Source organism: Chelmon rostratus, chromosome 19 (genome assembly GCF_017976325.1).
Source record: "Chelmon rostratus isolate fCheRos1 chromosome 19, fCheRos1.pri, whole genome shotgun sequence".
In the NCBI taxonomy this organism is placed as follows: Eukaryota; Metazoa; Chordata; class Actinopteri; order Chaetodontiformes; family Chaetodontidae; genus Chelmon; species Chelmon rostratus.
In genome coordinates, this window is record NC_055676.1 from 13,175,800 (window position 1) to 13,201,617 (window position 25,818).

Genomic DNA, 25,818 nt, shown 5'->3' on the forward strand with positions numbered 1-25,818 from the left:
CTAACATGATTTTTATGGTTGGTGCAGCCTTTAAAAAAAAGAGTCGGAGGCCCTGTTCTGCATTTCAAAGATAAGTGGTGTTTATCTTATGCATAACACATACTCGGTGGTCCTTAAAAATACCCTGAGATATTACTGTAAAGCTCAGGTAATGTTGTACACAAGAGGGTCCTCGGAGAATTAGCATAAAAGTCTGGTACAAAGAACTGAATGATAAATGTGGCAATAAATGCGGCGGAATGAAACTTTTTTTCAAGCATTGTTCGGAACAACCAGACTTCAGAGCCTAGCCAAGAGGATGTCAGTGAGTCATTCATTGTGCCCCCTGGGACTACATTCAAGCTTTCTCATCTCTGGTGTCCATTCTCTCTCTGTGTCTCTCTTTCTTTCTGGTGCTACGGCTTTCTTCCTCCCTTGTTGAACAGCTGTGGAGCAGGGTTAGGGTCAAGGGAATCTCACTCACACACACACACACACACACACACACACACACACACACACACACACACACACGGAGCGATGTGCTACTGTTAGGCTTGAATGCAGCTGAGGGTGTGGAGGCGCAGGGCTGGATTTTCCCATGCCAATAGTTAACTGCTGGCTGTATTTGAAACTGTGGGGAGACCTCCACTGCCCTTTGGATCCCTCCCCTGGCCCCTGGCCCTTGGCCCAGAGGCTGTGTCCTCTCCCCTGCTGGGACACTCAATGGACTCTGTGTGCGTGTGTGTGTGTGTGTGTGTGTGTGTGTGTGTGTGTGTTAATGGCCAATCTCAGGAGGGGTTCTGTCATTCAGTCATCAGCCATTCAGCCACCAGCCTCAACATTGCGGGCCGCCAGCCCTGCGCCCAGGGCGAGTCATCTGTCTTTTAAAGACAAACAGCGATCCCTCCCTCCGCCCTAAAAGCTCTGCTTATTTCCTTAATGCACCATTTTTCTTCAAGTCCCTGCTTCATTTTCGGAAAGTCACTGTCTTGTTAAATATATCTTTCTGCCTAGTCCCCCCACCCCCCACCCTTCTGTGTCTCAGGCTCACAAAATTACTGTTTGCCTTCCTCTGTCACTCCCTCCTTCCGTCCTTGCCGACATCCATCCAGTCCCGGGGTTTGTGTAGGACATCTCCTGCAGAGGGAGTTGAAAGCATTCCTCTGCCTCCCCTGTCATCATGGCTTATTTAATAACTATCCCAATAAAGTCAACAACAAGGCCCACGATGCAAGCCCCCTTTTCCACTGTGGGCCCCCAACTCCCACCCTCAGGTCTGATGAATGGGGCCATCAGGCATGCCAGCTGCCCCGGAGGTGAGCAGGCTGCCCCCGCCGGGCAGCCAGGCCACCAAGCCAGGGGGAGGAAGTGGAACAGAGCGGAGAGGGGCAGGGCAGTGCCGGCATGCCAGAACTCACACTAGGCAAAGCTTGGACAGAAAGAACTAGTGGAAATATGGAGAAACGTGGGGAGGGCCGGTGAAGCAGAGGGGTACAGGATGCACACGCAAACAGGGGGCCAGACCGGGCGCCAGCAACACAGTGGGCAGCATGGATACACTCACAACATGTTTTTGCTCACTGCTTGCTCATGACTTTCCACTTCTCTTGACAACAGTTGTTCCATATTCTGCTAGGCGGTGCGTTGGCTTGGTAGCATTTGGAAAGCTCCGAAAAAAATGGAGGAAATCCAATTCAGACAATTTGCATTTGTACAATGTGCTTTGCATTAATTAGACAAAATGTAAATCTTGTAAATGTGTCATGGTGGCAACTAAGGAGCATGCTGTACACCAAAAGCTGATATAAGCCTCTCACATAGTACTGTAGGTGCATAAATTACAGAGAGTATATTATATTTTTGCATTTGGTGTGACAAGTTTAGGTTTGTGCATGTGCGTGTAAGACAGAACCGGGGAAAAGAGGGCAAGAGGAGAGGAGGCACGCTATGAAGCCACATTATGAATCCTTAATTGGGCAAACAAACATTGGGCATGCACGCATATGCATTAATCTGCAAGGCCACGCTCATGAATTCAGAATAGGTTGATAATTAGAGCAGCCAACACATGGTCAACAAACACGTGTGAGTGACAACTGCTCCACAGCTGGCAGCTTAATACTAAACCAGAACTACTCAGGAAACATGATGAGCGTTGATCATTGGCAGACCAAAGTCGTTTCCATACTACCTGTCATAATTCTTGACCCTGCCCATGCTAACAGCATACGTGATCCCCTCCTATCCACCCCTGCCAAATAGCTAGCCATGCCCTCTATTCATTACACAGCAGTCTCCCTGTGCCACTCACATAGCCGCTGCCAGCCTTGGGTCTGTTGTGCAGACACACAGAGATGGTAAATTGGTCAAAGCAACAAAGCTGGCTGAGAAAAATCTCGACAGAGGGAGAAAAGAGCAGAAGCTGAATGTTTCCCCGTCGCACATGAATCCTGAAGTGAAAGAGGAAGACATCCAGGAAGAGGCAATGTTATTCAACTGGGACTGTGCATCAAGCCTGCAAAAGACATATGGCTGAGGCAAAAAAAAAGAAAAAAGTACAGTATCGACATTCACAACACCATTTTTCTTAATCTAAGCTTCTAGGGAGAGACTGGTTAGATTTACTCAAGGATGGTTTGCCTGCCAAAGTCTTCAGACTACCACTACCTTTGATTTGCTGTGGTGGTGCTGCTATATTCCCCAGCAGCCGCTGGGTTTGCTGCTTTCCTACCTGTTAAAAAAATCTTTTATCTCCATCCAGCTCACTCTCTCTCTTTACGTTCCCACCCCTCACCATTGGGGAGATCTTTATTTTCGTATCCGAGCAAACATTTTTATAAATGCAAACAGGCCCTCTGAAGACGGCTTCAGAGGCAGAGACCTGCCCTGTACCTGAAAGCGTAGCAGCATGTCTCTCCTGGCCCCGGCCCTCAGAGTAAGCACAGCTGTGTTGAATATTTCCCTCACTCCTCAGTTCATTTGAGGGTGATCTGAGCCCAGTTGGCCCCCAGGACATGGAGCGGTAAACAGGCCTGACTATCAAAGCAAACCACCCCGGTCAGAAAGACTGGAATATGAGCCTCTGACCACTGTGGGTGCAGGTAGGCAGGCAGGCAGGCAGTCAGCAGCTGGGCAGAGCTCAAAGGCTCCCTGACAGCGGCTGATTTGACCTAGCGCTTCACAGGCTGAGAAAACAAGATTCCCTACATCATCCGTGGGCAGCCATTACTGTAATCACTATACTTAAAGCGGTAACTAGCTTAATAATCACCCTGGCACTAATTGATTATACATTGGGAATTTTTCTACAAATTCTGTAAAAGAAAAAAATGTTTTCTTTCTCTGTATTTTGGCCACATATCTTTTATAAATGTGATACATATTTTATGAATCTGCAACAGTAGAAAGAACAGAATTTAAGGACATTCTGTTTTGTTTTTGTTTTGTGCAAACCTGCTCAGACTCACTCCCCTACGTGTTGAACGTATTGTAAAATGGTCCCAAGAGTTACAAAATGTGTGTGGAGCCTCTTACCATATCAAGGAAGTGATACAGGCAGAATCTATCTCTGACTCGCTTCCTATCCTGGTTAAAAAAAAAAAAAAAAAACACTCAAGTTTCAATCTGCTTAACAAAACAAAATCAGGATGATTGGCAAGAGCTGGATCTCACAAAAGGCAGGTAGGGTGGCGCAGCAGGGTTATTAAAAAAGTAAAAGAGCTGATGCATCAGGAGAGGAGCTTCCTCTCTAAACTCCAGCTCAATAGGCGCAACTCTTCATCTGGCTCCAGTCACTCTTCAGGTTAGTCATTTGGCTGGGGCTTGACCACACAAGTCATTCACTGAGGGGGGGACAAACAACTTCTTTAATGGCCCAGCGTCCACGTGGCGAAGAGGCCGAGGAAGCAGGCAGCAAGGCACCAAAGCGGCCGTACTGCGACTGCCCACATCCTTAGCTCGACCCATCACCTAAACACAGACTCGTGCTCCAGGGGAAATGACTGGATGCATTTAGCTCCCCTCATCACAGAGTACTATTCATCTTCAGGAAATAGCATGCTCTGTGAGGAGTGTTTAACTTGAGAGCGTCAGAGGAGACAGAGCTAATGTCCTAACCGCTAGCCTCTTGTTGGTTTTGCAGAGAAGTCAGTGGAAACAAAAAAACTGGAAAGAGTCTCTCTCTCTCTCTTTTTTTTTTTTTTTTTTTTTTTTTACAGCATGCATCTTTATAAGTATCTCCACTTACTGGACTGCTGTGTGATTGGGAAGCACAATCCCCAGGTCAGTGTCATCTTTGCACTCTCATATTATCTCATTACAGCGCGCACAAGGCCACAGCCCTGGGGACAGATCTTCACCTCTGTCAAGTTGTGTCGACCTCCGTAAATGTCTCTCTGCACCACGCGCCATAATGTGTGCACATTATTGGCGTGCTAATGCTAATTAATGCGAACAGGTCCATCAAAGCGTGCCCAGAGTAAGCAAAGATTAAGTCCGGAGAATTGGTGTTCCCCCGGCCTGACGTACATCTGGAAACATCGTTTGTCAGCGTAATCAGAGTTGATTCTTTTCACACAGCGAGCGTTCAAGAAACACATGTTTGATATAAGCGTCCGCTTTTGTAAGCTGTTGAAAAGCATGGAGAGAGAAAAAAATTGCACGGAAACACTGACTTCATGTATTTCTTTCACACACAGCTGGGCATGTTTTGCTGAATGTGTCACCAAAATTAGCAATGATGTCAATGATGGATGTCCCTCTGTAAGCCATACTTCAGAGCCTCCCTTCAGAGGACCCGGGCGTTTCAGCATCCATCTGGTATGGACTTCATTTACAGGCCGACTGTTTAACCGCAGTCATTGTGACACAGGATACATTTAAAAGACTCCGAGGGTTGAAGTCCTTTTCATGTCAAAGGAATGACAAGAGCGGTAGAGCGACTTGACTGGAATTAAAAACAAAGCATTGTGAGGGGGCACTTCAGAAATCCACTGTCTCGTACGTCCCTCCGGCTCTGACCGACTCCACTCTCCACTATGTTCATCCCAATATCTTTTCATTTCTCTGGTGTTTCGAGTGTAATTTCTACAAAGGACTTAACAAGATCTTTGAGCCTCATTGGTTCCGCTGAGAAAATGCAGAACGATCATCTCTCGTAGAATCTGGCGCTATTTTTCGCTCCTTCCTTGTAACAACTTCCTCCTCTTCCTTTTAGATTTTTTTTTCACTTCAATTTCCGGGTAAAGTGCTGTGTCTCTGTGAACGGGCACAAACAGCTACAAAAAAAATAAATAAACACAGAAAACTAAAGAGAGAGTGACAAAGAGAGAAAGACTGCATGTGTGTGTGTTCTTGGTAAGCTCCTCAGAGGTGGGTGAGGGCTGTGAAAGGCCACATTGTTGATGTCAAGGCCAGTCAGCATCAAAGGCATGATTCAGGTTGTGAAAGGCGTCTCTCTCACACCCCCCCTTCACTCTCCCTCTCTCCACACACACTCACACACTGTTCCGCTCAGCCCCCTGAAGACCCCAAAAACATCATGGTTCACTGTTTCCCCTCACAGCCAAAGAACAATATTTGGAATTGACGTGCAAACTCGGAGTGAGGTCAAGGGGCGCACGGTAACACGCTTGAGTGTGTGTGTGTGAGAGCGAAAAGCAAAGTGAGGTATTCCTTATTCCCCTGACCTCATTCATGTTGTCTCTGCTGATGCCGTGGAAGTGTTCTACGTTTTTATTCGCTCGCATCAACTCTGTGTGAGTACAAACACTGGAGTTTGGTCGATCACAAAAAACCTTATGCGTCACCTTCCGTTCAAATAAGGAGTAGGGAAAACCCCAGGGCTTATTGAGCGCTTTAATTACACCCACCAAAGTGCATTATATTGGTGACTTCTGTGTGTGAGCGTGCACGCCTGGAAGTGTGCGTATGTGTGCACGGGGGCATTAGTGTATGAATTAGTAAAGTTAGACACCAGGAGCTGCGCCACAGTGTCAGGATGAGATTTAACGAGCTTTAATAACAAGCTTTAATGAGCTTAATTAGGAATCCATGCGATCCCCATGGAAACGCCACAACCCCACAGAACCCGGCTCCGGGTCTGAGGAGCTTTCAATTGGATTACTGCGGCTAATGTCACTGAGACACAACAGTAAAAACAAACAGTGCCAGAGGAGAGGCGGGCGAGGAGGGGATGAGGTGGGATGAATGGGAAAAACAGGGGATGGATGTCAGAGAAAGACCTTTGGCAGGGGAGGGATACCTGCCGAGGGATGACGGGAGGAGGAGGGATAACCAGCAGAACCAGTAGGATTAGTGTCGCTCAGAGATTTGGCTTGTGCACAGTAGACACAGGAGGGCCAATCCCTACCTCCACACCTTTTTCACTCCAGTGATAATTGTGCTTCCAAACCTAATTAAACCCTTCATGGGCTCACACTTATTTTTTTTTGATGTTGCTCCATCTTTTTTCCTCAGTTTCACAGAACAGGTGGGTTTTCTGCTGTCTTTGCATGAAATGTGAACATAAAAACTAAATCTAAAAAAATATTAAAAACCAACTACATGCTTCTGCTTCTGTTTCTCGTTAAATGTTTGCATACATATAGATGAGTGGGAAGGGAGCGGTATATTCCTACCACCCATATATACATGTATAGAGGTTGTGCATAAAATGCCTTATTAGGAGGGAAAGAAATCCTGGAATATCATGAAATAAGAGTCAGCGGCGAGGCACAGATGAGTTACAAGTGCTACGTAACCTTGTTGCAAATCAAAGCTGCTGGAAACGCGCTTTCATTTGCATTTTCCTCTGCCAACTTGTGAAAATTTCCTTCAGACTGGTGCAAGATTTCAAAGCTGACCTGATCTCCTTCGACCCTTTCCTACTACTGTCTCCCCAGGATCAGTTTGCCGTGCGGTGGCCACAGGGAGGATCTGTAAAGTGCAGTCCGACAATGACGGAGTGACCTTTCAGATAAGCATGATAAAGCTGCCCGTCCCGGCTCTTTACCCCCTTTCCTCCCCTGTTATGTGCGCAGACACACACACACACACACACACAACCAAACGTGAGTGCGCACGCACAAGGAGGTGAGCACACGCACGGGCATATCTGATGACCTGCTCTCTGACAAGTCCTCCCCGAGGGATTTTCAGACATGCACACACACACACACATGCACACAAACTTGTCCTCTTCTCAGGCGCAGGATCATGGGGTGTCATCTGGCAGGTAGGGTATCAATGGACCCCGGGTGCTGGGAATATGGGGGGCTGACCTTAGTGGCTATATAGAGGTCTCTTGGACAACACAGTGCATCTATACATTGTCAGCCTTGAGCTGGGCTGTGCGGGGAGGTCATCTTTCACCATCTATCTGCTGCATTCTCCCATGCCTGTAGCAAGTCCCTTCATGGTCTCGCTATATATAGTTCCCTCGCTTCCCAGGGTTCTTTGTGATGTCCTGCTGCGGTGGAAAGAGTCTGGGGCTCATCATTATAAATCAGCCTGTTAGAAGGAATAAAATTTTAAAGAGCTTCTCCCTGGATTCAAACTGAAGTCTCCATTAGTGAGGCCAGAGCAAATGGTTGCCTGCATGGCAACACATAGCAAATCAACACAACAACCCCTTCAATCACCCTCTCTGTCCTTTTGTTCTCCTCACTATCTTCCTCCTCTCTCTGGGCTCTCAGTGATAAAGTCCAATAAAAAAAAAAGTCTTTAAGGAGGAAGATCATCCCAGGTATGTGTTTACTGCATCATGTGATCATATATATTGCTTATTACATCTACTCCACCCCTTATCTGCTGCACAAATTGTACTTCGCTCAGATATATTTCTGTAACCTTGCATAGGTCTCTATAGGTCAAGGGAGATTAGTAGGGAGGAGAGCAGAGTGTAAATTCATCTTATCACCCTGTGGTCTCTGGCAAGAGGCTGGACTGCTGACAGTACACAGAAAGCAGGCGGTGGGGATACGCGAAAGGCAGAAACACAGACAGGGCCCACAGCGGGAGGGGGGGGGCAGAAAGGCACTGATTAGAAGGCAAAGAGGCATGCACAGAGAGTCTGACAAAAACAAAAGATGCAGCACAATATAACAACTTCAGAGCACACATGCACACACACGCAGAGAGAGACACAGACTATGATTTCATTTCATGTCAGCCTTGAGGGAGGGCTGAACTACTCGCCTCATCATCCCCCTTCTCGATCGCTCTGTTCTTGGCCCGCTGCACGCCTCCGGGGCCAGCGAAGGCAGCGATTAACGACAACAGGGAGAGTGTGTGTAAGTGTGTAAGTGTGTGTAAGGCCTGATCGTTAGAGCGGCCAACTTGTGTAATACAATTACAGAGGCTGCAGAGAAACTGCTAATGTGCACGCAGGCAGCTCTGTCATATGGATCAGGTATTGAGTTTTCTATGCTTAATTCACTTTCCAGCACACACATGGGTGCATTAGTTAGATTAGAGTAGCGGGAGGGGACGGGAGGTGGGGCTGGTCTACCGCCGAGCCGGGCAGATTTGTTTAGTGGTGGCTGTCAATTACAACCCTGACCCTTGCACTAAATGGCTGCACATCCAGTGGAAAAACGGGAAGTAGACAAAAGCCAGATGAGATTGGTAAAGACACGGCCGTTTGCTGCAGGAGATAACAAGTGGCATGTTGTGGAGTAAACAATGGTCAAAACACTGTGCATAATGCTACACCAATAAAACAGAGTGCTGGGGCCTGAAAAGACAATGTGACCATCAGCGAGATTAGTCGGGCAATGTTATCACAAGGATGCCGCCGCAACGAGATGACACAAGGCCGGCGGTGGAGGAGTACTCAAAAATATGAAATGGAAAACAAATGATTGGATTTTGCTCTTTTGAAAAGTCAATTGAAGAGACTGATGGTGGATGCAATCACTCAGAAAATACTTACCCCCCTTTTCTCTTTATGGACTGCATGGTGCTACATAAAAAAGGAAATTTTACAAATAAGTCCATATAATTTATTGATACTCGATGATGTTACAGTATGTATTTTTAAAGTACTTTACTTTGGTCATATTTTTAAATCTTTTCCTTTCATGAATTCAGAACCTCTTATAGAGATCAGACTTTATGTCTGTTGCTAAACTTCACCGTGGTAATAGCGCGTATTATATAAAAGTAGATAAATAATTCACGATCACATATATTTTAAAGCATTTTGAAGAATAAGAAAGCTGTGGTAAGTTTGAAATTTTCAACATACTGTGGCTCAAACACAAATCTGCATATGGCCTATATTTCAAGTATTTCACGCACCGTGTTTCAGTTATTACTGGAGAGAACATGCTATATATCCCCCTCACGTACAAACACGTTCATCCATGTGTCCTTGTGCCCATGTAGAGACATTATGGCTGTTTTTCACCGAAGCTGGAGCCACTCGTCCCAAGGGAACAGGACTCAGGAAGACACAGTCGTAATGCTAGTTAGAGAATCATTATAACTCTCTCCCAGAGACACTAAATAAATTAAATCTCACAGCAGCTCTTTTTCTCCAGTAGCTAAATGGGCAGCAGGAGGGGGGCACAGTTTCCACAGTAAACACCTCCCTCCCATGTAAACACATAAAATCACAACAAGATGGCCAGTGCAGCCTGGCTGGTAATTGTATCACTGAAGTGAGATGAGTGAGTTTTAAGAGGGGGGGGGGGCTCTATTTCTGTTTGCAGCTTATTGAATTATAAAGTCTGCTTCACTCCAAAGAGACCACCCGGATACAAAGGATACACACTGTCTGCATGTAATGGGAGAGGGGGGCACATAGTCACAAATAATTTTGCACGACTTTACAAAAACTCTCTTTGTAGGCTCTGATAGTTTTTTTTTCTTTTCCATTTGACACCCAGCTTCTTCTAATAGAGTAAGAGAAGAGAGCCAAAGGGAGAGAAGAATAGAAATGAAGAGTGGAGTTGGATGTGACAGGCCGAGCAGGGAAAATCTTTAACCACTGATAGATGTTAGACAGCTACATCCCCTCATTGTGACACATCCATCAAAGCCCTGATCACTTTTGTCCTCCCACTCGTCCGGCCCGCGTTACGCGCCTGTGCGCGTCAGAACCACTTTGACCAATCCATTTGACTCCATGACCGCTGACTCCAGGCGGCGAGCGTGTCGACGGAGTGACCGCCGACACTCCTTGGATTTGACATGCCCCGTCGAAATTCCTCCGACAGTCTGCTGCATTCTGTCAAGTTCTTATTAAAACAAACAACGGCAAACGAACCAAAATGGAAGCTACAGTGTAAATATTCCAGCTTGAGTTTCTCATGCCTTCGCCCTCAAATTCAATCAAGGTGGAAACGGCTGCCAACGAGAAAAAATGGCAGTCAAAACCGAAACCAGGTTGTGCCGGTATCTGGTGTTTCACAGAAAAGCAACACAATAAGGTTCAGATTACCCGGTCAAATTTCCCAAGAAATTGCAAGGGGGGGTGGAAATATGCGTATATCTGAGTTGGTAATTCTCAAAGCTGCCCAATCCTTACAGCACGTTTGTTTGTTCAACACCGCTGCATTTGTTTACCAGATTTTTTGCCTCTTTTCCATAAACAAAAAGCCACACAAAGCAGCCCAGAATAGCCGCGGGTTAATGTGCCTGAATCCTGGATGCTCCCGGGCTGTTCATCCTGCGGGTGAAAGCCACGCAGCTTAAGAGCGGCTGTACTATCTCTGTGTCATTCCGCTCCCTGTCTCCACCTCCTCTTCCTTTGGCCGGTATCACTGCTTTGGTTGGCGGGGTCTTGTGCTGGAGCAGGCTGCTAAATAAAACATTTGGCATGGAGAAACAGTGATAACAAAAAAAAGAAAAAAAGCGGTTTGCAGAACGGCAGTAAGACATTGCAGACTTGTAAGAAGTAAAATACCATGTTTTAGTAATGTGCAGCTTTCTCAATGTGAGACGTGCAGAACGCGTACGGCAGAATTTAAACAAGCAGCTACTGAAGGAAACTCATCGGGAGCCATGATTTACCGGCGCACTGCTCCTTCCTTTACACAACAGAGGTCACTCTGCGTTGCCCTCCCCCTCCATGTCTCTCCGATGTAACCCCCACCCCTCCTGCTTTTACCTGACAGATCAGCTTACCTCACGTCAGCCTAAAAACCATGGGAACCCCTATGCGTGGTGTGTCACCGCTGAATTATCGGTTTCCGCTGCACATGCTCCAGCATATCTGCAGCAAGCCATTATGGTGTATCAGTTTACAGTTGGTGTGCTGACTCCAGTGCAGCTGGTGTACTGTATGGGGTCATAGTTTATAGAGGTCTGGAATTAGAGAAACAAGCCTGTCATCTTAGGCTCGGTCATTTTTTCCAAATGGAGGTCTCATTTCTCCATCAACTTGACTTAAGGGAGAGCAGTTCTGCTAAAACCTTCCAGTGAGCAACACTCCCCATCAGACTCACGGGTAGGTCGGCACAACCCCAGTAAACTCCTGACACTACCAATAAAAATATTTATGCGCAAATACGAATCATTCATTCTGATCCCTATTAATGATAGTAGGAGTAATACTCGCCGTGCACCAGGTATTTGTAAATGCAGGAACTGATCCTCCATGTCGCGGCAGAACTGCATGCGGCTCAGGGAGGTCCGATGGCAGCACACACCACAGTAAATGTCTGTCCCAGTGTTTTGGGTTCCACGCCTGAACAGATTGGGGGCTTGCGGATGTTAAACAGCCAACAGGACCTGTGTTTACAGCGGGAATTCTTGAGCGAAGATGCTCATCTGTGTACAAAGTAGGGCCAATTCAGACATTTGACCTGGTTTAGGAAAACCTGCATTTTTTTTTCCCTTTCTCTCGCTCTCTCTGCATTTCAGAGCAATCATCACAACAACATCCATTATTCACCTTCTGCCTACTGTTTGGTTAGCTCCTTGAAAAGGGGCAAATGCACAGCTGGAAGCGCTCCTCTCCTGCCAATCCCTTACACAACTCGAAGACGTGCTTTTATTGTGCAATACATAATTCCGAGTGAATTAAAGCAAGCGCTCTTTCAGCTGATGATGACATGCATGCACTGCACTGCAGGAATATTGTGAATTGGAGGGCGGCTACACTTGACTGTGTTCAATCCTTTCATGTTAGGACATCATGTAGGACACGCAGGGACTGACACTTGGAGCTCATTAATAATTCTGACATTTACAGCGGTGAACTTTCGGAGTTGCGCAGACTGCTTTCTGTCATAATCAACCTCATCTCCATAGTACTCATTAACTGAAGAATGCTTACAAATCAAAGACAACACAGCCACTTATTCTCCATGTGGAACCCTCTAATTTGGCAGATTTTTGAATGTTAGCAGTGCTTTTTGGTTTCCTGACAGATTCCTGGAGAAGAAGAAACCAGTACAGTTCGCCTTCTCTAGCAAGCACACAAATTGTAGCGGCTAGGACAGCGTGCTTTACATGTTCGGAGTCATAAAGTAACCCTTCACTGTGGGGCTTCTGTCTGGGCCCCATTTAAATGAGACCCATTGAGCTTGCCCCAGTTAAACACTGTCTGCTATTACTTAGGTCACCGGGGACTGATCATGGAGATATGGCACACACACACACACACACACACACACACACAGAGGCTCACAAACACACGCTGTACAAACACAGGAAAGTGCTGACACCCGACAGCAATCTCGAGTTGCAAGCCATTACTGGACTCACAGTAACAAAGCCCAAAATGAAGAAAAGAGGTCACGCAGTAGGGTGTTGGGTTGGTAGGAGTGATAATGGTGGGGCTGGGCGGTTAACTCTTCTTTTGCTTTGACTGTGGAAACAAAATGTTTTTCAAGATGCTGCCGATGAATTCCACGGTGTTTGCTGGGACTTGCGCGGAGTAATTACACAAAAACAGACAAAAACACCCATTCATCACGCGCCTTCGACAGTCGAGGGTGATTTCAGCGGCGTAATTTTTTTTCAAACATCCCTGACTCTTAACACAAATTTTGACTCTTCTCCGCTCTTGTCGACAGGAGTGCACGGAGGGTGGAGGAGAGGGATTAATCACACAGCGCATACCAATTGTGAAGCTTTAATTTAGCACCTCATTTAACTCAGTAAAAACAACAACTTTACAGGCTGGCATTCTGACACACATTTAATTCTGCCCTCTGGTAATGGTCTGCTCTGTTTAAAAGTCTGTTTGGCAGCTCTGTAGATAACAGATGGAAGAAAAATGAGGGGAATTATGAGAAAGATTGATTTCCTGGGGATGAATGGTCTGGTATTCACACAGATTTATCTGAAACAGACTTTCTCGGACTCTGTTATTATTGAATAAACACGCGCGCGCATAAGCACGCTCTGCCACCATATGCAGACAAACACAAGGACGCACACATACACAACACTAAAGCTAAGAAAACAGAAGCCCGGCGAATTCTGTGAGTCAGAAGAAAAACATTGCACGAGGTGATAAGAGGTGAAAGAGTGCAGACTGTTGAGGACACAGCTATGAGTTTTCTTTTCAAAATCGCCTCACATTCCCCAGATCTAACTGAATTCATCTATACAGGGACATAATTATTTCTTACAAAGTGAAAACAAATGCAACATGGTGGAATAATCCACCGCCTCTTGCGCCCTCTCCCTAATGTCTTGTAAAAATGTATTCCTCTAGAAGAACAAGCACAAGCATTGTCCTTTTAGCCCATCTCTAAGGAACCGTAATGTAAACCAGAGGCTGTAACTTCTCTTGTGGCATCTCAAAGCAGACACAGGAATGGAGCAAAAGAGGGAATGAAGGAGCCGAGGGTGGGGGGGGTGGGGGCGGGGCGGGCGGATGAAGTCCCTCATTTGAGGCCCATAAAAAACAAGGAGGCACAAACATTTATCTGTGGCAAGGCTTTCATCGGATGCTTTAAGAGCGCCAAAAAAAAACAGAGAGCAAGATGCTGATAAAGTGGAGACAGGAAATGGGGAGCGTGGGTCTCCTGCTCTCATGTTTCAGTGGTCCCATACCTGCCCCCCTTCCCCTCCTCACCCCTCTCTCTGTTCTGCTGACATACATAGACCACAACCCTCCCCAACCAGACATTAGTGCAGCGTCTGGAAACCACCACCCCTCTTCACAATGCAGAGATGTGACAACAGCAAAAATGAAGCAAACGTTTCAGCCTGCAGGTACATAAAACGCGAATGTGGATGTCTCCACTTCACAACATATACGCCGGCTTACAAAATGACTTATTACAGATAAATACTGTTCCCATTCTTCAGGAGGGCTTTTATATATTTGCTTTAGTCCCGTTCCACTCGTGAGGCTCCGGCTCTGAGCACAAGACAGGGCAAAGCCAGGATTAAGGGTTTAGCTTTGTCAATCAGAGTCGGAACCGGGGGGGTAGCAGCTGTATTTCCATTCTGGAGAGTGGGCTGGATTTCCATAGAGAAATTCAGGTGATTGCCAAAGCCTCCACACTGCGTGTATGACTCAGGTGTTATGAGTCACCACTGATATCATCTCACTCATTACCGCCTCAGTGGTACATTGGCCGTTCTCATCAGACCTGAACATATAGCCTGGCTTTAATATCAAAGGTGTCCCGCCGGCGACAGAGCAGAGGACTGAGAGCACCTTGCGATGACGATATCCGCACCGCAGACGGTTTTAAGAATGCTGTTTTTTGAATTATCCCATTAGCTGTTGAAGCGACAATGTGATTCCTTTAAAACCATTTAAAGTAATTGTTCATTTCATTGGAATTTCTGCTATTTAACGAATGAACTATACTTACGTACCGTAAATATGCAGGGAGGTAGGTGAGATTAGCTGAGCTTCACTCAATTACTGGATGTCTATGGGATCAACAGTAGCTTTGGTTGAAGGTACGGAAACATGTTACACTTTCCTCAAAACGTTTTCTTCACCATTGCTTTCACAATTACATATGAAATTCTGGCAAAACCCCCTAGAAGCACTAAATCCACCCTCCAACGCCTCACTGATGAGGCATATTTTGCCAACTACTGCTTGCTGAAGCTTCATGTTCGAGAGTGGTATCAACTGTCTCATCTAGCTCTCAGGAAGAGAGCAAATAAGCGCTTCTCCCGAAATGTTGAACTTCTCCTTTAAGACCAGCCCTCAATTTTTGGAGGAACATTTACTTCCCTGACTTTGAGCAGTGCTGCTTCTCGGCCCCATGGACATGCAACAACTGAGCTACGATAGGATTATCTCCCACCTGCATGCAGGGCATGCTTGGCCTAAATTCTCGGCCTACCGTCGGAGCGCCTCTCATCTCGCCGTGCCGTGTTAGGACTGCGCTCGCTGTGCAGTCACCAAGGCTGTTCCCTGCACCACGCTGGGCCGGGGAACCAAGACTGCAGGGAACACTGTAAAGGACATTGGGGAAATAACAGCACTCCCACCGACTCTGCCTTTTACTGCTCATCAGCACTTTGAGCGTTTTATAGTGTGTGTGCATACATAAGAGTACCGGCATTCCTCTCCCAAATCCCCCCTAACTCCATCTATTTTGTGCCTTAATCCTCTTTGCTAGGTAGAATAGCATGTATGGCAACAGTACAGGATATTTAGTTTTTGCTGTGTGCACAGATGATTACATCAGCTAAATTATTCTGAAATGCTGACAATTATCACGCCATGTAACATATGGATAGGATCTTACTAAATGATCAGGATGAGGAAATGTAAAAGATCATAACTATAGAACAAAAACACAGTGAGGACTATCAGGATTAAAGTTCCTTCCATCTACTATTTTTTTAGCGACTCCCATTTACCTGCGTTTGTAATGACATGTCCTTGACTTATTTCCTGTTATGAACACAAAAATGCAGAAGGACATTAGTGGTTGAGCACTGGGGGGGGGGCATGGTGCCAAATTAAAGGGCAGGAGTGGAGTGTGTACTTACACTCACTCATGATGTGCTCTGTCAGCCCTGCTGCTTATAATGGCATGAGAAGGGCCACTTAACTCGTAATCACTTCTCTCTCCCCCTTTGGCTCTGTCCTCCCCCACCTCAACCCCTGATTCTCTGACTGTCGGCTCTGATCCCGAATCATAAATGAACTGTAGATCAAGAGCAGGGACAGTGGTCCACACCCCCTTCCCCCCTTGGCTGAGATCCTGTAATCACAGGGCTCTTGGCTAGTAAGAGGCCAACAAGCCTTTGAATGAGAAATGACTGTACCTCTAATGCATCAGCCATCTCAACTTTGAAGAGCCATTTTCTGGCAGAGGGGATATCACAGGTGGAAAAATCAGGTCACCACCACAACCATCATCCTCATCTTTACAATCATTACGCCCTGTCTCATCCGGGAGCGTAATTGAAAGTGGAACCTTTTACACAATTATTTTCATTTGCTGTCCACAGCCCTAAAAAGCAAAACTTGCTGCAATGTGTCAGAGAACCGTACGCCCTGTGGTGCACTTTGACTCACCCTGCTCTCACAAAACCTCTCACACGCGTGCACCGTCTAGGTGGCGCGGAACACAGTGTGTCGAGACACAGGTCAGACTTTCTGGCACAGGCCTGCCTGTCAAGTGCTGCTACTTGTGCCGAGCTCTGCTAATGGACTGCTAATAGAAGTGAATGTTGCACTGTGAAGCTCCCCTGTAGTTGAGAGTGTCACACAGGGTGATTAATGACACACTCCTCTCCTCCCCTGTCCGTCCCTGTCCTCGCTCCATATCTCGCTTTCACCCGTCTCTCTCTCCACTTCTGCCTCCAGCTCCCTCTCATCTCCACTCCTCACCACTAATCTTTCTGTCCCGCTCGCCTCCTTTGTGTCCTTGCGATCACCCCCTTTCTCAGTCTTACCACTGCACCTCTTTACCTGTCTGCATCTCTGGAAGGAAGGGAGACGATGGAGATGACACAGGAATCTGAAGTCAATGTTACTGTACGCTCCCCAACAGGCAAGTTTATTTTGCAAAGCTCTAGTTTGAAATGGATTTGCAATACCTCTAATATGAGAGCAACAAATAAAAATGGAAAGGAAACCTCCAATAGAAACCTCATTAGGAAAAGAAAAGCTTTTAGGTTTACTTTACTGGTAGTCCTGCACAGCCACATCTATCTGGTTTGCCATTCAGACCAATTAAAACTGTCTCGGCAGTGCAAACCAGGATGCAGCGATGGCGCCCTGGCAAAATAGTGTCGTGGGGGGGGGCTTATTTTGGTGGAACATTTGTGCAAAACAAAAGGTTGCTGGCTTCTTTACATTCGTATTTAGAGTTGGGGTAACTTGCCATTTTCAGCCTGTAGATTGCTAGCTTGTAGCGACAAGGATTTTAAAAATGGCCTGCCATTGGCTGCCTGAAAGAGGCGACCAATGGCAGGCTTATACCCACAGACTGCATCTGGTGAGCCAAACTATTTCCTGGAAGAGGCATCCTTCCACAAGGCTGGTCAGAGAGCATAAATACGCTGAATAAACACTAAAATTGTTTGGACGAACCACTCACATCTGGTGCATGCTTGGCAGCAAGGCACCTAAACATCAGGAGCATTGTTGATACTGAGGTTATGTTCTCTGTATTGTTCCCAGGAATTTGGTTGGTTTTAACAACCTGGGGAGCTGTTCACATTTTGTTACTGTACACAAATTAAACATTGTGGGTTTTCAAAGCTGATTAGGCTTGATTATCTTCAAATTTGACTGGTTTTCGGCTAAATGAGACTCAAACACAATAAAAGATTTGAGAATTTCTCCATCAGTGTTATAGCCACACAGTGTGGGGGGGCTTTCTGAAATGGCATTCAAACCATTACTAAAGGAGATGAATTAGTTGAATAAATTAGCAAAGTTAAAATCTGAAATAATCCAAACATTTCAAAGGCGTGTTTGGTGGCTAGTCAAACATTTCTGATGTGAACTCAGTTGCACCGAAGGGGAATTTGAACCTGTGACCTCAGTATTTCTGAAATCCTGCATGGCTACAGTGACAGTAACAGGACTCGCCTGCACTGGCACAACAAAAGATGTCATCCGCCAGATGACCGCAGAACCGTTCCCGGCCCCAAAATAGTCCCATGTATATTTTTTGCCCTCCCAACAATAGTATATGACATCAAGTGGAGCTGGGAAGCGAGCTCAGCAGCCACTTTTCACAGTAATTATCACTCACTACCACGCTCCCTCTGTGGCTCAGCGAGCGACCAGCACACACCTCTGACCCCTCTCAGCACTGTCAGACCATACTGTACACACTGTTTACTTTGCCCTCTTCCTTCACCTGCGCCGAGGGGAGCGTGTTTCTGAATCTTAATTCCTTTCAATTACATAAAATTGCCGAGTGCAACTGTGTCATATTGCCAGCTCATGGGCGCCGGCGAGGAGCTATGATAGGAGGTAATGTGTAAGTTCTGCTCCTTGCGCACAATGTGCTCATTGTGCATACAGGCCCTGTTTATAGAATGACCGCAATGGCTGTAGTGTTAGTGGCCCCCGAGGAGCCAGCTGTCAGGCCACAGGGAAGCTTGTTAGCATAATAATGATAGAAATAACATTCGCTTATACCTGCATTCTTAAAGCGGCGCTCAGGTCGGTCTGAAAGGGACTGCGCTACGCGAAAAGTAGGAGAAAAACGTCCTACTGTGCAGCGAGTCATGATATTTCTGTAACCATATATAATAAGGATCCTTTAACTTTTCACTCCGGGTACAATCCTCAGAGGGCACATCATCGGAAAGTGGAGAAACGGCAGAGACAGGAACATGGAGGGAGAGTAAAAGAGGAAGAGAGAGACATAAGAGCAGCATTGTGGAAAAACTGAAGTAATCCCAGGAAGGCCAGCACCCTGGGCTGGACTTTATATCCAAACTGTCCACTGCCCAACAGAGACACACTATATAAATGTCAGTGTGGAGGTATACTGTGGGCCAGCCTTAGAAATAAAAAAAAGAAACCAATAAAGAAAACTCTCATCTTACATTTGACATACAAAGCTTTGGAATATTTTTTCAATCCTGAAGAGAAGCTCCAACATGTGTGCAAATGTAATACGTGGGATCAATAAAGCAAATGTAGCTCTCTATTTAATTAATTGGTCTGTTTCATGGATAAAAAAATTCTAACATTTCAGATTCACCCATTAGCACCAAACGTTTAAATCCACTTCCCCCGAAGAGGAAGAACTGTTTTAAACAGTTTTTTCTTCCTCCTCACATTATCACGAGGAAGTTTTCCCTGTATTCCCACAACAACTTGACATCCTCCATCAACTTTTTTTAAAACAGCACGCACACAGATACGGACCCTGCACACAGAGTGCCGCGCCGTGCTGGAAATACCAGAAGTACATCTGTTCTTGCACCAAGGGTTTCCAATCAAGCTACTGTCACACAGCTCTCGGCTACCTTTCTGGCAGCTCCCAGCTTATATCTGTCTCAACCTGTCTCCTTTGTCAAGAGTTCAGCAGGTTAATGAGCACTCTCATTTCCCAGAGCTCACTCCTGCCTGTAGGATGGGATGAGAGCGAGCCCTCTCAAAAGGCAAAGTCGGGAAGTAAAAATAAACTGCAACAGTCAGACGAAATGCACCTAAGTACACAACTATTTGGGATGTGTTCAAAACAAAACCCGCAGGAGAGGGGGTGGCGTTACGAGGAGTGCCCGGGTAAGTGAGCCACTTTAATCACCAGTAGTTTTGCGCTGAAGAAGTGACTCTCCAGCGATTTGGAAACGTGTAGAGCTCATCAGTGCCCAAAAATAGCGGGGCCCATTAATTAGTCTCAAACAATGTTCTCCTGGTGTATCGACTTCTTAATGGACAGAGAAGGACCTTGTTCGTATTCCCATTTAGTCAATGACACAAGGCCCTCCGGGGGTTTGGAATGGGTATTATGTCATCTCACCCTGCCCTTCAGAAACCGGACCTGAGCTGTTTTTCATTCTTCCTCTCGCTCCTTCGCTCATTAACTATGTAGCAGTGAGATGAAGGTCTGGAGCAGCTAGATAAGGTTGCTCACAGACCCTCCTCCCCGTCTACTGTATGTTGCTTGGACCTCCGATTTGGGCTTGTGTTGCTCTCGCGCGAGCAGCAAAGCCTTAACTTTTGGAAAAAAAACAACCAAAAAATAAACGTCTGCTAAATGTGCTACTGCAGGTCTTCCCTCGCGGAGGTCTGTCTGCTCGCTCCCCCTCCCGTTTCGTGACAGTATTCAGCCACGGTTCATTCCAGAAAGAGCAGGCAGACCACCTACCTTAATTCCAGAGGCGCGCACGCTTCACGGCATCTGACACACATGCACAAACACATACTGAACATTCACACACACGCGGACACTCCTCCTATGGCCCGCTTTGTTTGACAGACAATCCCACTCAGGAGAGAGCAGATCAAGTAAGTGGCTTCAGGTGTTTGTGGCGCTCACTCAATGCTCTCCGTAAGTGACAGCTACTACGGTTTGCAGAAAACATCTCTCAGCAGACTCGACTCGAAGGAAAAAGGCTGACGACACGCTGAAGGTTTAAAATGTGCTCACTGGTTAAAGTTAAATATAGTCATTATATGTGAGGTGTTCTGTTGAAAATGAAAATTTGCCTCCCCAAATCACACCACTCTGTATTTCAAACATACAGATTATTCAATAGCAAAGGTCAACACAATTTAATAGCTTTTAGTAGCTGCTTTAGACCGATCATCATTAGAGTCTGCCTTTTTTTAAAGACAGGACATCTTATTTTGGAAGGAAACTATTCGTGCCAGAACAAGATTACCCAATATTTCATATTTCTTTCAAATTACTCTTTAAACCTGGAAATCAAACAGCTCTGGAAACAGAACGAGCACTCTCATCTCAAAGGTTTTCACAGTGCGAGCGATGTCCAGGCAAAACTGGGCAGAATTTAAATCCAGTTTGGTTCATAATAATTACAGTAAAGAATGGTCTGCATGTTCCACTTTAACTATGATTCAGACTGGGTTAAATCCAATTTTTCTCATGTTTTTCATGTGCAAGACCGTTTTTAATTTTGTGTATGACAATCTTTAAGGATCAGTTTGGGGAGATGCAGAACAGCAGCCTGAATGCGAGCTCCATTTCATTTTTGATGGCATCTCAATGGAAGCTCTGCTGGGAGCACATCAGCACTTCTCGTTTTCTTTTCTTGGAGAAACAGATGCGATAGTGCGACTGATTCTATTTAGAAATGCCAGCTGTGGTTGCCACTACTGAAATAAGCATGATTCAGTCTCCTGAGTGAAAGTGTGCTGCTTTTTCACCATGTTTATCCAGAGAAGCGCTGGTGGTTTGCCATGTCTTCATATTTAGCCCACATTAAATGGAGTGGATGGCTGCAGGCCTGCTTGCTTGGATACAAGCTGGATCTGTGCTTTAATCTTACAAATAACGCCAGAAGGTGGATGAACTGTGGTTATTCACTTTGAAAGTGTGAGTAAACTCGATTCAGGTGGATCCTCCTGCTCTCTACACCCGTGCTGCAGCCTTTAGGAGTATAAAGAACTTTTACCGAGAGCAAAGCAAAGTTCACGGGTCAGAAATAGGCTTTTAACTTTACCTTGCGCCACGCCGACATCCACCAGGAGAAAAAGCAAAAGCCAGGACACGGTCAGCATCTCCGGAGAGGATCTCGGCACTCTTCCTCCTTCTCTGTCAGTTTGCGCACCGTACCCCATGATGAGGAGTCAAACTCCGCTCTGAGGCAAGTCCGAGTCACTGAGAAAATGCGCTCAAACACGCGCTGTCGTCGCTCGTCGTTGCGCGCCGCGGTCGAGATCTCACCCCTCACAGCCCCGAGCGCAAAAGGAAAGGCTCTGCGGGAAATAGATCCAGCGCTGTGTTTTTTGCGGTCATACAAAACTGTGACAGTTCACGGAACTAGAGGCGTGTGCATCGCCCTCCGCCAGGAAGGATGTTGCATTAAAATCTGTCTCCGTTTGCTCCCCCCCTCAAACGTTCGCTTGGTTTGTCTACAGATGCGGATCGATGTCTTGACGGCAGATTCATGCTCCGCTTAGTCCCACACCAAAACCAAAAGTCGTCCGGTGAGCGTCTCCCTGTCGCACCTTTCACGCGTGCATGCGGTGTGTGTGAAGCCGTGTGTGTGCGCGCCGCGCCTCGCGCTCCACTGACGGGACTGAGCCGGGGGAAGGAGCAGTCTCTGCGGGCTACCTTGCTCCTTCAGCCAATCCAAGTGCTCCGGCGAGTGGCGGCGCTGTACCAAAACCTGGCCCGGACAGCGGCGGGGAATGGATGCCGGCTATTAAATCCGTGATTGATGGAATGCCTTGGGTTGAGCGTACATGCCAATCATTGAAGCCATAAAGCAGCTTTTCTCTCTGTCCTCTGTGGCTTAAAGAAAAAATAATAATTTCGCATTTTATTGCATTTGGTTCCTCTATTCTACCTTAACTGAAGAGCATTTCTGAAACCATTCATGAGCCACAGCCTGAAAAAATAGAATAAATTAACAATAAACATAAAATAATATTTTAAGTAATGTAGTATTTATTGCAGGGCTACTGCATTGCAAGTGATGAAGGAAGGATCCTACTAATACTACAATGTAAAAATATGGACTCCTTCTGCACTGTGACTGATATATTATTAGGTATAACGTTATTACATTATGCATACTGATGCATTCATTTTATTCAGTTAAACCGTATTATTTTAGCTGGTTGATTTGCTGTTTTCACTGGCTTGTTTAGCCCAGTGGTTTCCAACCAAGGGGTTTTGTTCCCTCCAATGGGTACACTATGAAATATGGGATCACTTGATCTCTCTCGAATATTCAAGTGAAACAATTTGAGAAGTTTAGAAATGTCTCTTTGGTGAAACTGCTTTGAACTCATGGGGCCCAAACTAGGTTGTGCTTATAAGGAGCCTCAAGACAAAGTAATCAGTAATGAGTAATGTAGCGCAGTAGAAGCAGCAGAAAATGGAAATACTCGTGATTATACGTACAGTACTGGAGTAAATGTACCTGCATTCCACCCGTGTGTATTGCAAACAGGTGCTTCCGTTTTCTGGCCTCTCTGTGTATTTTGAGAACATAAATCCTCATTAATTTAGCGCAGGCACTGCAACAGGAAGCAATAATTTATCTGACTGGGCCCTGCACTCGCCCTTGTTTCTGCCACTCTAATTGTTATTTAGCAGTAGTAATAGCATGTCACAAAGCCTGATCAATAATGATCTCAGCCTTACAGGCATACTCTTGAACACACACACACACACACACACGCACACACTTTTGCTTTGCTGGGGGAAACTTGTTCCAGTGATTCTGATAAAAGGCTGATGAGTAATTACATATGCATGACAGATGTCTCGGCAATGCCCCCGATACTTTATGATTAATGTGAAATATGAGCTTGACACTATCTCTGCCACAAAATGAAACATGATAACTTTTAAAATATGAATCTAATTTAAGAAGCCTGGTATTCTCCTCCCCTCACCACCATTTTTTTAATGTATGGTCATGTCAATGGGCAGCTGTCATCTTGCTGGCATTTCAATTTTAGGCAGGATATGCAAGGAAATTGCTTTTATTCTTGACTGGGATGGAAGAGATAGCTGTGCTTTTTGGTCCCCAAAAATATACTGCACATTGTATGGCTACATAACGAACAGTATGAGTTAAATGAGGAGCTCCTTTTGCCATTTCATTGAAGCATGGATTCAACAAGGTGCTGTAAACGCTCCTCGGGGAGGTTCGGTCCATGCTGACTCCACAGTGATGCTTTCATTCTGCTATCAACACATTCCACATCATCCCAAAGGTGCTCTGTTTGGTAGAGATATGAAGAGTGCACAAGCTATGGGAGGAAAACTGAGGTCACTGTCATGTTCCTAAAACAATCTTGCAGCATGTGAAGTGACATCTTATCTTCCTGCATGTATCCATTTGAATAGAGCACCGGGGCTACGAAGGCCACATCCTGACACTGACACCAGCATGTCACGCTGCGCACCAGGATTAGTCAGATCACGCTTTATTTTCTCCTCTTCAGGCTTGCAGTTCTGCCGACGGCTCATGTAGCCTCATTTTCTTGTTCTTTGCTGACTGGAGTGGAAAGTGGCGTAACCCTCTGCTGCTGCAGCCCATCCAATTCAAGGTTAAATGATGTGTGCTTTCTGAAATGTCCTTCTGCACACTGCTGTTGCACTGAGCTGTCATTTATTCGTGGCTTGTTAACTTGAACAAGTTTTGCCATTCTCCTCTGACTTGTCCGTGGTGCCGGTTCTGAAAGCAGTGACACCCTGAGCTCTCAGCCTGCTTAAGTTATCACATCCCCTCCATTGTTTCCGTCTCCTTCTGTTGTGAGCAGTTCAACAAAGCATAAACACTGTGGAATCATCTTTAAAGGGTGTGAATTCGAACTAATTTCAGGTTAGTTATGATGCGCTCTTTAAATTCATTTTACCTCTCACTGATATGAAACATAAAAAGAGCTAAATTGCAATATGTAATTTCAAAACCTGACAAATTTACCTCGCAGAACCCAATCAAAATGCTTTATTTAGCAAAACAGTCACATATTCTATGTTGTCTTTTGTTTGGGTCCAAAGTGGCCGAGTCAAGGTTTAAAACTGTGTTTACATTTCTTATTAACTGTCTCTCTGTGCAGCTGAGCGGCATCATATTTGAAAATGACTGTATCTAGTCAGAAGGAGTGATAGCTATGTTTTCTGCACAGAATGAATAAGAGAAAGAGAGGCGATGTCTTTCAAACATTCATGTAACCTAAAAACACTCACTGCTGACCTGTGTAAGCTTTTGAGAGAGGATATGGCGTGTGTGCGAGGAGTGAAAAGCCTGGATATCACGGAAATACTGAGGCGTAAATGCCCCCCAGATTGTTAACATGCCCCTCTCAGCAAATACAGAAGCATTTTTGCCCACAGGCTTGCCGCTAGATGGATGTTTTAGTCTCGCAGGAAACTTGACACTGTAGTGCAGGACAACCCCAGGAGGGCAGCCGTGTCTGAGACGCTGGAAAGTGGAGCGTCTGGAGCGAACAACCCCAGCAGGCTAAAAGTCACTTGAATCAAACATCTTGTCCACTTTAGCTTTCAGTTCAAGAGCGACCGAACCCCTGACCTTCATCTGCATGCGTTATGCTTTATTTACACGTGACTCACAGTCTGAGTCACTCAGCTGTTTGCTTGCACTGGAAGAAGATGGATACCGAGTCTATGTTTTTCCTCTTTATTGCCTCCAAAAAGGGAGAAGCATACCCAATTTGAATTATATCATGTGTGAAGTGTCAGATTCAGCGCCTTTTTGGGAACAGTGTAGAAGTGTGGATTATATGTTACCAGTGGCTGTTAGTTTGAATGGGAAAGAGGCTTTGGTGTTCCTGTAGTTTTCATCTCAGGCCACTAACAGTCACTTAACCTGTGAATTATCTCACAGAGGTTGACATTTCTCATTTTTGAAATGTCTCGACCACCTTGAGAACAACCCATGAAACTGAATGAAAAAGGTCTTAATCCTAAATTGTCAATTGTAAATTGACATTCCCATCAGCCTCAGTTGTACTTTGTATCTAATTAGCAAGTGTAAGTATGCCAGCATGGTCAACTAAGATTGCAACCCTCAATATTATACCTGCCACAAAATTTGCTTTTGTTATTGTGAGCTTGTTAGCATGCCGGAGTTAGCATGTAGCTCAATGCACCGCTGTGCCTAAGTGCAGCCTCACTCAGGCTGTAGACTCTCAGTCTCGTTGCTGCGTGCACTCTTCATCCTCTGTTGAGAGATACGTTTCTCAGCACTGCACATGTCAGACATCCTGTATTCCTGCCGAGCGCTCACAAGACCGCCGTCTCTCCCGCCAGG

The 25,818-nt window shown here is 45.8% G+C and overlaps 1 protein-coding gene across 1 annotated transcript in view; it reads right to left on the reverse strand.

The window, feature by feature from the left end:
* Positions 1-22,039, reverse strand: part of unc5c (unc-5 netrin receptor C) — a 109,945-nt gene extending 87,906 nt beyond the window's left edge. Inside the window, exon 1 of the mRNA XM_041959809.1 lies at positions 21,526-22,039. Coding sequence (XP_041815743.1) covers positions 21,526-21,643 — 118 coding nt within the window. The 5' untranslated portion in view covers positions 21,644-22,039. The remainder of the gene's footprint in view (positions 1-21,525) is intronic.
* Positions 22,040-25,818: the final 3,779 nt, after the last annotated feature.